The sequence below is a fragment of the Myodes glareolus genome, chromosome 18, assembly GCF_982192425.1.
Source record: "Myodes glareolus chromosome 18, mMyoGla1.1, whole genome shotgun sequence".
Lineage (NCBI taxonomy): Eukaryota > Metazoa > Chordata > Mammalia > Rodentia > Cricetidae > Myodes > Myodes glareolus.
In genome coordinates, this window is record NC_142043.1 from 3,975,022 (window position 1) to 3,989,811 (window position 14,790).

The window sequence follows — 14,790 nt, forward strand, 5'->3', positions numbered from 1 at the left end:
AAAAAATTTTAAATTACTGTAAATGTAATTTGTTCATTTAGTTTTGGGTGCTGGGGGTTGAACCTGGGACTTTACACATGCTAAGCACGTGGCATGCTCTGACTTGCACCTTCAGTTCCTTTTTTAAATTTTTGTCCTGCTTTTCAGGAAGCTCACAGCCTATTGAATAATTTCAGTGTCAACTTTGTGGCCTTTTAAATTTATTTTTCATTCTTACTTTGCTTTGATTTTCCTCTACTCCTTTTTGTGCCTCATTTTATCTGGTTTTCTAGGCAGTTTAGAATTTAAGAGTTTAGAGTTTAAGAGGATTTAAAAAGATTCTTGTAGGATCTGGGGATTAAACTCAGGTCATCAGGTCTGGCATGAGTGCCCCTACACACTGAGCTTTTTTTTTTGCTGAACCTACAAACCATTTTCGAATGAGTGTGATATCAATACATACGATGTGTGTTGGTATAGAGTAAAACAACCATTATTAATTGTGAATTTAGCTTTTACTCAAAATTAAATAAGCAAAAATTTTAAGAAATTTGTGTACATTATTCATATAAAAGAAAGTTAATAGATACAGGCACAAGTTTGCAATAAATAATTATAAAGAATCCAGGGTAACATGAATATAAATTATGTTACCGCATGGTGCTCTAATTGAGATATGAATAAGGCCAAGTGAAATACAAAACAAACCTTAAAAGTCTTTACAAAACCTTGAAATCTTAGTTCTGCATTAGCTTATCTTCCTTCTGATCCTTAATGGGTTTATGTACTATGTAATTTCCTAAGTATAAGTATCTCGTTAAATTGTAAATTACTCTCTCTCTCTCTCTCTCTCTCTCTCTCTCTCTTTCTCTCTCTCTCTCTCTGTGTGTGTGCAGAATAATTTAAAAAAGAGAAAAAAGAAATATTCCTGTCTCTCTTCCTGTGCTGATCACAGTGTTTGTGTGTGCTTTTTTTCATTTTAAAAATTAATTAAAATATCCATTGCTCACTGGCTAATTTATTTAAGAACAACTACTTTGGCTTTAGGCCTAGGAATTACATAATTGTGCACTAATGAGCAATATTTTTCATTATCAATAAAATAAAATATAAACAGAAAACAAAACATATTCACTTCTAATTGTACTAATTTGAGGCATCAAACGTTGGACTGGTTAGTATTCCATGGATGATGCAGGAGAATCAAGTTTTTTGAGGCCTGTTGATAGGGCTGTTTAGCAAAACCCTGTTTTGTCTTTGTCTCCCACCCTCTGTAAAGAAGTTATGATAACCACACAGGTGACAACAGATGTCTATAAGTCACTGTGTTGCCCTCAAAAATGTGTTTTAAGAAAGTGTAAGTATAAGTGAGTCAAGACAGCACCTTCCTTTAATTCCATCATTGGGTAGCCAGGCACAGACAGATTTCAGGTGAGTTTGAGGCCAGGCTGATCTACATAGCAATTTCCAGGGCAGCTAGGACTACACAGAGAGACCCTGTCACAATAGAAGAAACAAACAAATAAAAAAAAAGGAAAAGAAAAAGAAAAGAATGAAAAGTAAATAAAATGTATGTGTGGTTGTAGAGATGGCTCTTAGTTCTTGTAGAGGACCTGAGTTCATTCCCAGTATTTGCAATTGGCTCATAATTACTTTTAGCTCCAGCTCCAGGGAATCTGATGCCCTCTTCTTGACTCACTGGGCACCTGCACAATGTGCACATTCCCTCATATGGACACATACACATAATTAGAGATTAAATTAAGAAAGAGAAAATATATTTGATGCTTTGTCTGTTTTTTAATGACTACTGGGTATCCTCAATTTCAAGATGATTTTCAATATAAAAATATGTAAGTTAAAATAATCAGATTTAAAATTTTTTTTCATATATACATAGAGACAGACAGACAGAGAAAGAGATAGAGATAGACTGACAGAGCACCCCCATACTCGTACAAACTTGTCTAGATGGGGTTACCTGTAGCACAGGCTGTCCTTGGATTCTGAGCCTCCTGTCTCCACTTCCAAGTTGAGATTACAGGCATGCACTATTATGCCTCACTCAAATCTTTTGTAATTTGTATGTGAGTGTGTGTGTGTGTGTGTGTGTGTGTGTGTGTGTACTGTTGGGATGAAACTCAGGCATCATACTTCCTAGATAAGTGCTTTGTCACAAAACTAGACTCTAGCTCCCTTCAGTCAGTTTTAAACAGCTTACAAATATGAACAAAAGAATCTGCTGTACTGACTAGTCTTAATGGCAACTTGACGCAAACTAGAGTTATCTGAAAGGAGGGAGCTTCAATTGAGAAAAATGCTTCTATCAGATATAGGACAATTCTTAATTAGTAATTGATGTGGGAGTAACCCAGCCTGTTGTGGGTGGTGCCATCCCTAGGCTGCTGGTCCTGCTTCTGTAAAACAGGCTAAGAAAACCATGGGAGCAAGCCAGTAAGCAGTGTCTCTCTGTGGCCTCTGTATCAGCTCCTGTCTCTACGATCCTGCCATGTTTAAGTTCCTATCTTGACTTCCTTTGAAGATGAACAGCAATACAGATGTGTAAGCCTTTTCTCCTTTTTTTTTTTTGTCATGGTGTTTCATCACAGCAGTAGAAACCCTAACTAGGACATCTGCCTTTGCTTTTTAAAAGTTCATTTTGAATGCAGTAAAAAGAAATACGATCTTCTTAATAGCTGCTGGTTATCTAAGTAAGCCACTAGGCAGGCTCCTTATGATGACAGCACATCCCTGAGCATTGTTTAATGATGATGCATCTTTTAAACCATCAACTTTTAATCTGTACAGTGTAGTGTTTGGCATCCTTAAGGAATGTTTTACTGAGAAGCCAGGACAATGTGGATCTAGTGCAGTGGAATCTAAAACTATTGAACGCCTGATTCAGTTTCATAGAAAAATAATCAAGACAGCAAACAAACTTTGGTTTCCTAAATGAATATTCTTCCTTATAAGTATCATTTATTGAGTGCATATTGTCCCATTAAGCATTGCCCTGGATATTTGTAGACATTAAGTTACTTGGAACCTGAAAATGTTAACCATAAATTTGAGTGGCAGCATTATGCCACTTAAGCATAAGCAGGCTTGAGAAAGCATATCATCAAGTTTGCAAGCCAAAGGGTATCATACTGGCAACTACAAAATAGTCCCAACGAAGGAAAAGAATTGGACCATGGAGTACAGCAACTGTTACAACTCAGAGCTTTCTGAGGAGTGTGGTAGTACATGCCTAAGACCCAACATTTGGGAGCCAGGGCCAGGATGATGATAACAGACACAAGCCTGAGTGAGGCTCTGTCTCAAAAAACCAAGACCTGAACAACTCTCACTCTAAAAACTAAAATTAGGATTTCCTTATTCTCCACCTACCTGAGAGCCAGCTGTTAAACACACACAGTCCACAGCACTGGAATAGAAGGACACTAAGAGTTTGGCGGGACTCAGAGTTACAACTGGGACTTTTCACTGTTGTCTATCATTGTCCCTATAATTCATAAGGCAAATTCTTATGCTCCCTGTCCCCCCACCATTTCCTTGAGCTTTGAGTAACATGAGTTTAATGAAAATAAAATGCCTGTGCTTTCAGTGGATACAAGCCTTGTATTTGACAGCAAAGCTGTCAATATTGACAGCATCTATTTTAGCTTTGTGAACTCTTTGATTCCAACAGTAGCTACTACATTGTTTTCCTGACAGGGTAGCAGGTTCATGGTTTGGTTGGTTTGGGTTTACCATAGAGATATTTATAAAGGAGTTTACTTTAATCCAGGCTATTTATATATATTGTCAAGGTAATATGTGTTAACAACAGGAGGGATAGAGAACTTCTCCAGGGCCACAGTAATTTATTTAGAATTCACTTGGTCTGTCTCACTGGGCCATTTCTGTGGGGATTTATCTTCAATGGCACTGAATTCAACTTTGGGCAGCTACAGCCCCAGTAATGCTCAATGATTCATTCATAAGTAGTTTCTCTTGCAAATTCTTTCCCTAAATCTCTCTAATGGGCTAACACATTCAAATATTCCTTTTTTTCCTTTATTTTTTTCAGTACTTGGTATAGAAGTTAGGGCCTCACACAGTTGAGGCAAACATTCTACTCTTGAGCTATATTCCCACTTACAGCACCCAGAATTCACCACCCAAAGCGTGGTGTGGAGCACAAAATGAAATCCTTAGCTCCTCAACATCATCTCTGAGTGCATCTAAGGTTGGCTTGAAGGAACACATGAGGGACTGAGTGGTTAAGATGTCCTAGCTATGGACTTTCTTCCTTAACAAGAACTATCTACTCTGCTCCCTCTTCTTTCAAGGGACCCAATCAAATTTCTCTTTATTCTGTCATTAATTTCCCTCCAGTAATACTTAGTGTAGTCATTTATGCCTTTAACTATCACATGTAAGGAGACTAAGGGTTTTTCCCTCTCTGGAAGAATGAATCTTAACAATGTTACAATGAGGGTAGACTTGAGGGGTTGTAGCTTCTCTCCTTTGCTAGGCCTTCCTAACCTTTGCTTTGTACTATCATCTCTATTTTCCTTGTTGGTAAGCAATGAAATAGAGGACAATTTATGGCCCTGGTGAGAAAATAGAAGGTGTTAACTCTGTCAGCATGAAAAATTATAATGAACTGTCAGACATGCAAAAACATTGCTCAAGTAGAATGTCAAGCGTGTTTTATGATTATGACAGCTACATTCCAGGGCACATAGTTTGGTTTAAAGGATATGATTAAGCAGGGTGTGTGAGAGCAAGCCTGTCATTCCAGCACTTGGGAGGCAGAGGTACGAGGACCAGAATTCACGGGCATTCTCAGCTACACAGTTGATCATAAAGCTGGCCTAGACTGCATGAGACCTTGCCTCAAAACAATAAAATACTAAAATAAATAAGTAAATAAGAGGAAGAAAAGAAAAGAAAAGGATGATTAAAATAAGTGGGGTTGTGAGCATAGCTCATATGTGTTGAATGTGTGCAAGGGCCTGGAATGAATCATCAGGACCAATAACAAAAGGGTTCTGAATTATACTCTGCTTATGCTAGGATCACAAACTGCAAAGTGTGTCTATCAGGTTGAGTCAATGAGGATAATTCTTGCTTTACATACATAATATTTGATTCCTCTTAGTGGAGGTTGGAATTTGCTGAGTGTGTGTGCTAGAGCCATTTTTGTTTTAAATCAGAGACCACACTCATATTACTCTTCTTTGCTTACTGGTTGACAGAAAGGAGATGGGGTGATTGACAGAGAAGAACTGCATGAAGCTTGTGACCAGGCAAACCTACATCTAGACAAGGTGCTTCTGGACCAGCTGTTTGATTACTGTGATGTGGATCAGGATGGCCTGATTAACTATCTGGAATTTGCCAATTTTCTTAACTGGAAAGACAAAGTACCTCTCACAGAGTATGAGAAGAGGGTCATTATTAAAGGTATGACATGAAAACTTGCTGAATTCTTAAGTAGAGTTTTATATTTTTGTAGATTTTTAGGATCTCAACCAACTTTAATATTATGTGTCCTAGGTAGCTTCATCAGTCAATTTGACACAGCTCAGAGTAATTTGAGGGAGTCTTAACTGGGTGATTGCCCACAGATCAGATTCTGTGAGAGATTGTCTTGATTGATGATTCATGTAAATCATGAGGAAAGGAAATTCATGTAAAGTCCGTGAGGAAGAACTCAGTTCACTGAGGTAGGGAGGACTCAGGCTCTGCAGGTGGTACCCTCCCTAGGTAGGTAGGTCTGGGCTGTATAAGAAAGCTGTCTGAGGGGCTGAAGTATTGGGGACTGGCCTTGACAAAAATACATCTTACCAGGGTAAGGGCAGAAAGATTTAGAAATATTAGTAAAGAATACCAAGACATGTGAAAATAATAAAAACAGAAACCTTAGAAAGTACCAGGAGGGCACTCCAGTGAATACTGAAATCCATCTGTGTTTATTTAGTTTTCCATATACTTCTATACCCCAATACAAAAGGGGAAAAAGACAACAAAATACTTCTTTAACACAATACAAAGGACAACTTGAACAATTAATTGCTTTAACACTTTGATGCAACAAATAATTAGCATTCTGTTGTTTAGGCAGTGAAGCTACCCTAGACTAAGTATCCTGAAGGCAGCCACTCACCAGGTAACCTCAATACAAAAGAAGGAGCAGAATATGTTTACATATCCTGACCATCTGTCAGGATGAAATGGATCTACCTGTATGAACCATCTTAATGTCAAAAGAACCAAGTAATCACATCCTGAGCTGGGCTGTGCAGCTATGCTTGTCAACTATTTTGAGTAACCTCCAAACTCTGACCATCAGACAAGGTGGAAATAGGCTCACATTTTTGGGCCTTCACACTGGAGAGATGGCTCATTGGTTAGGAGTATTTAGTGCTTGCAGAGGGGCCAGTTCCCAGCCAATTGAGGTTCAGTTCTAGCGTACACACCAGGGGACTCTCAACTGAATGTAACTTTAATTCCAGGGGACTCACTGCCCTCTGGCCTCCACAGGCACCTGTATGAATGTGGTGCACATAGACTCATGGAGCCTCACACAGAATCACATAGATAAAAATAATAAGTAAAATTTAAAAAAAAGATAGCTGAGCATGAGCAAGAGAAACCAGTAAACAATGTTCCTCCACAGTTTCTGGTTCTGTTCCTGCTTCAGTTCACGCTCTGACGTTTGCCAATGGTGGACTGAGACCTTGTGCAAGCCAAATAAACCCTTTACTCCTCCAACTTGTTTCTGGTCATAGTATTTGTCACAGCAACATGAAGGGAAATAGGACAGTGTGCACATGTGTTTGTTCATGTGGGGATGTATATGGAAGGAAAGGAAAGAATGTGAAACACTCAGGAAGTTGAAAATGTGTGGCTGAGGGGAAGGGCAGCAATGAAATTTGCCTTTTTGTTTTCTAAGGTTTGTTTGTTTATTTATCAGAAGAGGGTGCCACATTTCATTACAGATGGTTGTTAGCCACCATGTGGTTTCTGGGAAGTGAACTCAGGTCCTCCCCTCCCCTCCCCTTCCCTTCCCTCCCCTTCCCTCCCGTACCCTCCCCTCCCCTCTTCTTCCTTTTCCTCTTCTTCTATTTTTGTTTTTTTGAGACAGGGTTTCTCTGTGTAGATTTGGAGCCTGTCCTGGAACTCATACTGTAGACCAGGCTGGCCAAAAGATGCAGTTTTCTGCTTTTAGAGGTATGTGTATGTGTGTGTGTGTGTGTGTGTGTGTGTGTGTGTGTGTGTGGCACAGGGATGGCGGGGGTAGAGCCTCTTGAACTTTCAAGGCATGCCTTTCCAAACTAGATCTCCTAGAACAGTCCCTTAGAGCTCGTTTTTTTAACCCTTGTGTGGATTTCTTCAGCGGTCTTTTGTGGCCGTGGAAGCACCACAGTGCCCTCCAGTGGTGCCTATGGAATAGCTAGATCTTGGCTTTCTGAAGTGACTGACAAGTCGGTCAACAGGTTCAGTTCTACTTCACTGTTTTCACCTTTTAGCAGTTGGGTTGGGCCCAGTGCCTGATGCATGCTGACTCATGCACGTGCTCCCCCCTTGTCATTCACAGTACTGGGTTTTTCTTTGTAGACTAACTTGTAGGAAGTTATTTAGAGATGTGGGCCCCTAGCTCACAGTATGTTCTTATCCCTTCTCTGGATGGGGCATGCTCTTCTCTCCCAGTCCAAGAATATGTGGATCTATCTTTTAACTTTTTTATACTGGGGGGGGGTGTGGAGAGATGACTCGGTGGTAGAAAGCAAATTGTTGCCCATGTGAAGGACCCAGAATCTAATCCTAGCACCCACATGGTGACTCACAACCATTAGGAGCTCCAGTTCCAGGGGAGCTGATGTCCTGTTCTAATCTCTAGCAGCACCAGTCCCACACCTGATATACATACATATGCAGGCAGAAAACATAGTTATAGAAACAGCATACGTAGTGTGTATGTGCTTCACAATGTGTGCCACAGGTCAGAGGACAGTATGGAACAGTTGTCTCTTTACATGTTGGGCCCAGAGATTGAACTCAGGCTTACTCAGAGATTGATTGTCAAGCTCATTGGCAAATACCTTTACTCATTGAGCCATCTCCCTGGCTCATGTGTGAACTTTTCAGTTCCAGGTATGTCTTATATCCCTTTAGGGCTCAGTCTTGGGGAAAGCTGTATAATTGAAGCTGAATAGGAGGCTGAGTCGAGTAAAGAGAGAGCTGGAGCTCTTGTCTGGCTTCCATGAGACTCTGTGCTTACTCTGGTATAGGAAGAAAAAAAGGTAAAGGATTCTTTGTTTCTGGTTCTCTGACTGGAAAGAATTTTTTTTTTTTTGGAATAGCAGAAAGTGACACTAGGTCGTATTGGGATCACACCTGACATTGGCCTGAACTTGCTGTTCCACAGTGGAGCATTGGCACTGGCAACAGCTTCGCAGCTGCTCAGTTCGACTGTTAGGAGGAGGTTACAAAGTAAATTAATCTTTAAGAATCACTACATTTATTATTATTATTATTGCTCATGTGTACTACATATGTGGCTGCACATGTTACAGTGCACATGTAAAGGTCAGAGAACAACTTGAGGGAGTCAGTTCTTTCCTTCTACAATGTGGGTCCCTGGGCTCTACCTTAGGCTGTCGGGTTTGGTGGAGTGGCAAATGCCTTTACCTGCTGAGTCACCTTGCAGGTCCAAATAATTCAGCAAGCACCAAGAAGTGACATCTTCCTGTGCCTTCTTGTCCTCTGGCTCTGGTTTTGCTTCAAGGTCAAGGTAGTAAACGAGACTGTGAAAACATTACTGAGACTAGTGTGAGAGAAGCTGAACCAACTCTTCTGATACGGCCTGAAGACATTGTCCCCAAAGAACCAGGAAGTTCAGAAGAGACTCTCCGGGTACTTCTGAGACCAAGTGACAAAGTTTCAAACCACTATAAGACAACTTCTTCTGAGATCAGTGCAACTGTTGGAGCTGTTCCTTCTATATGTAAGCATGTCACTTTTTTTTTTGTCAAGTTAAGTAATGAGTACACTTGGAAGTGCAATGATCATAGTGTGTCTTTGCACTGTTCCTAGCTTCTCTCTGTGGTAGATTATACATTTCTCAAGGCCTTGGGACTTAGGTTTAACTGTGTACTCAGGGATCTAACAGATGTCTTATGGATCTGTTCATGATGACCCAAGTTAAAAAAAAAACTATATTAATAAAATTCAGACTGATGGATGAGCATGTTGAATGCTTTCCTAAACTTGTGCTTGGTCTTCTGTGCTCAAGGATTATTCCTCCTGCCTCAGCTCCCCATGTCCTTGAAACCAAGGTGTGTCCTGTTGTGCTTGGCCACACTCTGATTTTGTGTAGTCTTTGAACTTTACATATAAGCCATTGTAGTTTGACCATTTTCATTTCAAGTGCTGAGTGGTCAAGGGTAACTGGTGGCTACTCTTAAATAACTGAGTTTCAGGGTGTCTTTTTCGCCCTCACTGATGGCCTAGGTTACCCTATATATGGTGTTCCGACCGTTCGATCTGACATTCCCGCTCCTCGGATTCGTCGTGTCAGTGACAGAAATAACTATGGTGAAGAGGGCAATGCTTACTCCCTGCTGAATCCCTCCATCTTCTCCCAGAAAGGCGTGTTTGAGAGGGACTTCTTCAAGGCCAGATCAAAGGAAGAGGTACAGAAATCACCCCAGTCCTATGCAAATATACAAAAACAGAAGTTTTGACTTAGCAGTGACTACTATTATTATTGTGATCAGTTTTGTTCTTTCTTTTGTTTTTATATGAGATGGCATTTCACTTCTTACCCCTACTCTGGCCTGGAACTCACTTTGTAGCCAATACTGGTCTATAGTTCTTGGTGGTTTTGCTGTTTCAGCTTCCCAAAGCATTGGGATCTACAGGGATGAACCAACATACTTGGCTAGTGTTTTATTTATTTTGTTTAGAGACTAGGTTTTGTAACTGAACATTTCTCTCCTGCCTGCCAGTCCCCAAATAACCACTCAGAGGCTTAATATTAATTGCAAACTGTTTGGCCAAAGGCTTAGGCTTTAGGCAAAGGCTTAGCTAGAAGCAATTATTATTATTATTATTATTATTATTATTATTATTATAAATATTAGCACGTTAAATTCACCCATTTTTCTTAATCTATGTATTGCCACATGGCCATGGTGTTACCTCATTTTCAACATGTCTTGTTTCCTCAACAGCTGGCTTATGTCTCCTGACTTGGCTTTCTTTCTCCTTCGATCTCTGCTTGGATTTCCCACATAGCTATATTCTGCCCTGCCATAGGCCAAAGAAGCTTCTTCATTAACCAATGGTAGTAAAACATATTCATAGCATACAGAGAGACATCCCACATAATTTATCCCTTTCTGTCTAATCAAAAAGGAAGGTTTTCCCTTTAATATTGTAAAATTACATATAACAAAATAGGTATCAAGCAAGAATTACAGTTATAATATTTAGTCTATTTGTATTTGGCGAAATTAAAGAAAATAATATAGCATCTGCCCTATCTTTATGAGTCTAAAGTTTCATATCTGATTTATCTTTTATCATAACTAAGGAAAACTACAATTATAGTTATCTAGTCTTCAACTCCATCAAAGATCCTAAAAGGATATAATATTACCCAAATAAATATAAAGTGCATTGCAAGCAACTTCCAAAACTCTAAAAATGACAGAGACATCCAACTGCCTGCACAGTTACTCAAAGTTCCTCTGCAACATTGGGGCATCTGTCTTCAGCCCACATTCCCAAAGCATCTGGCAGACTTTTCAGTGAAGCAGGAAATTTTAAAAGATTATATTGTCAGTTTGTCAATTACTTTCCTCTGTGTCATGCAGAATGTCTGGCAGTTTCTTTTGTGAAGCAGGAACCCTGAAGGATTGTCCCATTTTGTTTTGGCAAGTTTAGCAGTCATTTTACTGTGTGTCCTGTATGTTAGCTTACATACAGCCCATCAGTACTCAACCCATCTCAGCACTCCTGGTATTTTCAAAATCACTAAAAAATAAAAAAATAAAATAAAAATAAAAGTTTATATAGCATATTGTTATCAATCCAGGAAAGAGAAGTTTCTTGCCCAAATGGCCAGCCTTGCCACACTAAAAGCAAACTTCATAAGGAGCTTCTTCAATGCCCGTCTTTCTCTTGAAGTAATTAGCACTGCCAGGAACAGATATCTCATGTCTAACAAATTCTAAGTTATTAAAACATTTTAAATGTCATATTCTATAGGTTTTGAAGTGTTTGAAGATTACTTATCCATCTGAAATATCTCTCTGCATGTCTAGAAAACTTAATTAACATGATTATAAGTTTGACTATTATAGATGACTGTTAATCTGTATTTTTAATTATACATTGCATTTTTAAATGAACTGCATAAACATAATACTTTAAACAAGAATAGAAATATATATATACAATATAAAAAATTGACATTAAATTTGTATCAATAAACCAAAATCCATACCAATGTAGTTTGAGATTAACATTTGTTATTGGATTAAAGTAGATTTAATAATCTATCCCTTTTTATCTCATTTCTATATCATATTTTCTTTTTTTTTAGAAAGAGATTGACTGCTTTAACTATTTATATATTATTTTTATATTAACTATTTATAACCAACTCCCTTTAAATGAAAACAAACATCTATAAACAATAATTTCAGAATTTGGACATAGTTTTCTATACTACTTCCTGCTCATTGGGAGCATTTGTAATCTTATGGGGATCCTTAGAAAATTTAGAATTATGGTTAAATTAAGTAGTAGTCCGCGAGGCTGCATCATTTCAGCCATTTGCCTTAAAGTTGTTTTGGATATTGGATAACCTGGGTCATCATTCTTATTGGAGACATCTCAGGGAGTCTTCCTTGTTCAAACCATATTAGCCTGGAAGGAATCTACAGCTTCTCATCTTCTGTGGAAACAAAAGCAGAACCTCTTTTCCAAAGCAACATGTCTTAGACCCAAATTTTGATATCAAGATACCTTTATGTTGGTTTAACTTAGCAGTCCCCACAATTAAATCTCTCTCTCTGTGTAGTTAGTCCATTAACAGTCAAAAAAATTCAAAGAAAACACAGTAGTGTACATAATTCAGTCTCTCAGTGTATTTTCCATCTTCCATCTTTATGTGACTTATTACTGTTTAGAGGTGTTTTTTTGTTTTGTTTTGTTTTTGTTTTTGGTCTGAATCTGTCTTTATTGCATATCTGTAATCAGTTTTTGATTACTGTTTAAAAGTGTGAAGCAGGCATGGCTACACCCAGAGCAGCTGCTTTGGCTGTTGGTTCAGCCCTGCTGGGCTTTCCAACATGGCCCAACTCAGAAGCAGTGGGTCCACGCCACCAGCAAGTAACTTGCAGCATACTGCTCATAAACCCCATTCAGGTGCTCCTTAGCAGGACCTCCCAAAAGCGTCACCCATGCCACAAGCATGAACTGGGAAGCCGTCTCCTAAAGGGGTCACACAGCTGTTCACAGTCAGCAAGCAAAGCCTATCTGAAAAAAAAAATGTGACTACTAAGAAACCGTTTCTGATTCTGTTTTTATGTGTCTAGAATTCTTTTTTTAAAAAAGATTTTTTAGGTTTTATGTGAATGCATGTGCCTTGCATTGGCACATTTGTAACCAGACATTTCTCTCCTGCCCTCCAATTCACAAAGAACCACTCAGAGTCTTAATATTAATTACAAATTGTTTGGCTGATGGCTCATGCCTCTATCAGCTAGCTCTTACAACTTAACCCATTTCTATCTATCTGTGTATTGCCACATGGCCATGGTATTACCACATTTTCAACATGTCGTGTTTCCTTGGTGGCTGGCTAATGTCTCTTCACTCTGCCTTCTTTCTCCCTCTGTCTCTGCTGGGATTCCCCACCTAGCTATACTCTGCCCTGCCATCGGCCAAAGCAGTTTCTTTACTAACCAATGGTAATAAAGCATATTAATAGCATATAGAGAGACATCTCACATCAGGGTTTTGTTATGTAGCCCAGGCTATCCTTGAAATTATGATTCTCCTGCCTCAGGATTACAGGGATTACAGGCATATGGTACTGCTTTTAGGTTTATTATTATTATTATTACCATCATCATCATCATCATCATCATCATCATCATCATCATCATCATCCTGGTGGTTCAGGCTAGCTTCCAAATCAGCTATGTAGCTGAGATTGGTCTTGAACTTTTAATTCTTTTGTCCACCTCCTGAGTGTTGAGATTACAGGTATGTTCTGGTACTTGTTGGGCTGGGAATCAATTCCAGGGTTTTGTGCATGTTAGCCCCAACCCATGACTACCATATTTAACTTTTTAGAATTATAGTTTTTATATAGATCCTCAAACATAGGATTCTTGATAAATTATATTCAGTTTGGTTGTAACAGGTTGCTAAGCTTTTCTTTTTATTTCTTTTTGGGTGTATAGTATAATTCTTTCCCCTCTCCCAAAGAGTCTCACTGTGTAAACCAGTAGGGCTTCAACTCTAGAGCATCTTCCTGCTCTTGCCTCCCAAGTGCTGCGATGACAGGCACAAACTACCATGCCCAGCTGTTTTTATTCATTTAAATTTAGTTAATTTTCATTTGGTGGGTTAAATTTAAAAGATCTATCTATCTATCTATCTGTATTTTGTGTGTGTGTGTGTTTCATGTATGCTTGAGTATATGCCAGAGGACAACTTGTAGGAATCGGTTCTTTCTTTCTACAATGTGGGATGAGGGGATCAAACCTAGGCCATCAGTCCTGGCAGCAAGCACCCTCACTGGCTGAGCCACCATCACTGGCCCAGGGCTACAGGAATGCACTCCCGTCCATTTGATACATATAGGCACATAGGCATATGTGAACACACATACTTTGGGGGAGTGTCCATTGTATTAAATATTATAAAGTTTTTTCAATATAAATTTTATTTAACTTAATTGTTTAAAATGCAAAATTGAAACATAAATCTTGATCTAGCCTTAAATTCGTTGTTTCTAGATTTCAGATATATTAACTACCATTGGAGTCAAGCTTTCTGATGAAGAATTTGAAAATGTATGGAATCTCGCGTCAAAAAAACACCACAGAGGAGAAGTTTGTGTTGAGACCATCAGGAATGTTCTAGATGAACTGCAGCATGCAGGCCTAGTCAAGTGTAAAACGGTCATGTGATATTTTGGGAATTCACACATTTAAGAAAAAGTGTCATTAAATCTGTTTTCATCTAAAATGTTCTGGTTTTGCTGTTATGTTGGAACTTGGCAGTCACTCTGGCATATCTCATGTGCCTGTCTATTGCACTGATAAAATAGCTCGTGTGGACTTCATCTTTTTGTGAATTCTAAAGAATCTAAGAACTTGACAAGTGCTATGAGAATCTTCAGCCTTGTCGTGTTCACAGCTAAGAATGATGTTGAAAGTTAATGTTTAGCAGGTCTAATAATTCCACCATTTTAGCAATCTGAAATTTGGTTCATCTGTGATGCCAAGTTCATATAATTTTGTTACTAGTGCTTTGTTATTGTGTTTAGGCTCTGTTATGAGAAGCCACATTCTTAGGGTGCCCTGGTCTCCATGGAACCCAAGAAAAGGAGGTTATTGAAAGAGCAGGATGTAGGAAGCAAAGTCTCAAGACCTAACAATTGATTGCTTAATGGCCACTAGATTAGTATCTTCTTAGTTCTTTTTTAAATTTTGAGACAGGGTCTCATTAATGTAGCCAAGTCTGGCCTAAGCTTAAGACCTCCTGCCCTGCCTTAGCTTTTCCCACATCTGG

The 14,790-nt window shown here is 38.9% G+C and overlaps 1 protein-coding gene across 2 annotated transcripts in view; it reads left to right on the forward strand.

The window, feature by feature from the left end:
• The window catches only part of Efhb (EF-hand domain family member B), a 69,882-nt gene extending 55,668 nt beyond the window's left edge, over nt 1-14,214 (forward strand). Inside the window, exons 10-13 of one of the 2 annotated variants that reach the window (XM_085679367.1) lie at nt 5,226-5,433; nt 8,762-8,980; nt 9,487-9,668; nt 14,013-14,214. In XM_085679367.1, coding sequence (XP_085535493.1) covers nt 5,226-5,433; nt 8,762-8,980; nt 9,487-9,668; nt 14,013-14,186 — 783 coding nt within the window. In that variant the 3' untranslated portion in view covers nt 14,187-14,214. The remainder of the gene's footprint in view (nt 1-5,225; nt 5,434-8,761; nt 8,981-9,486; nt 9,669-14,012) is intronic. The other variant, XM_085679368.2, reaches the window with a different exon arrangement.
• The last annotated feature ends 576 nt before the right edge of the window (nt 14,215-14,790 follow it).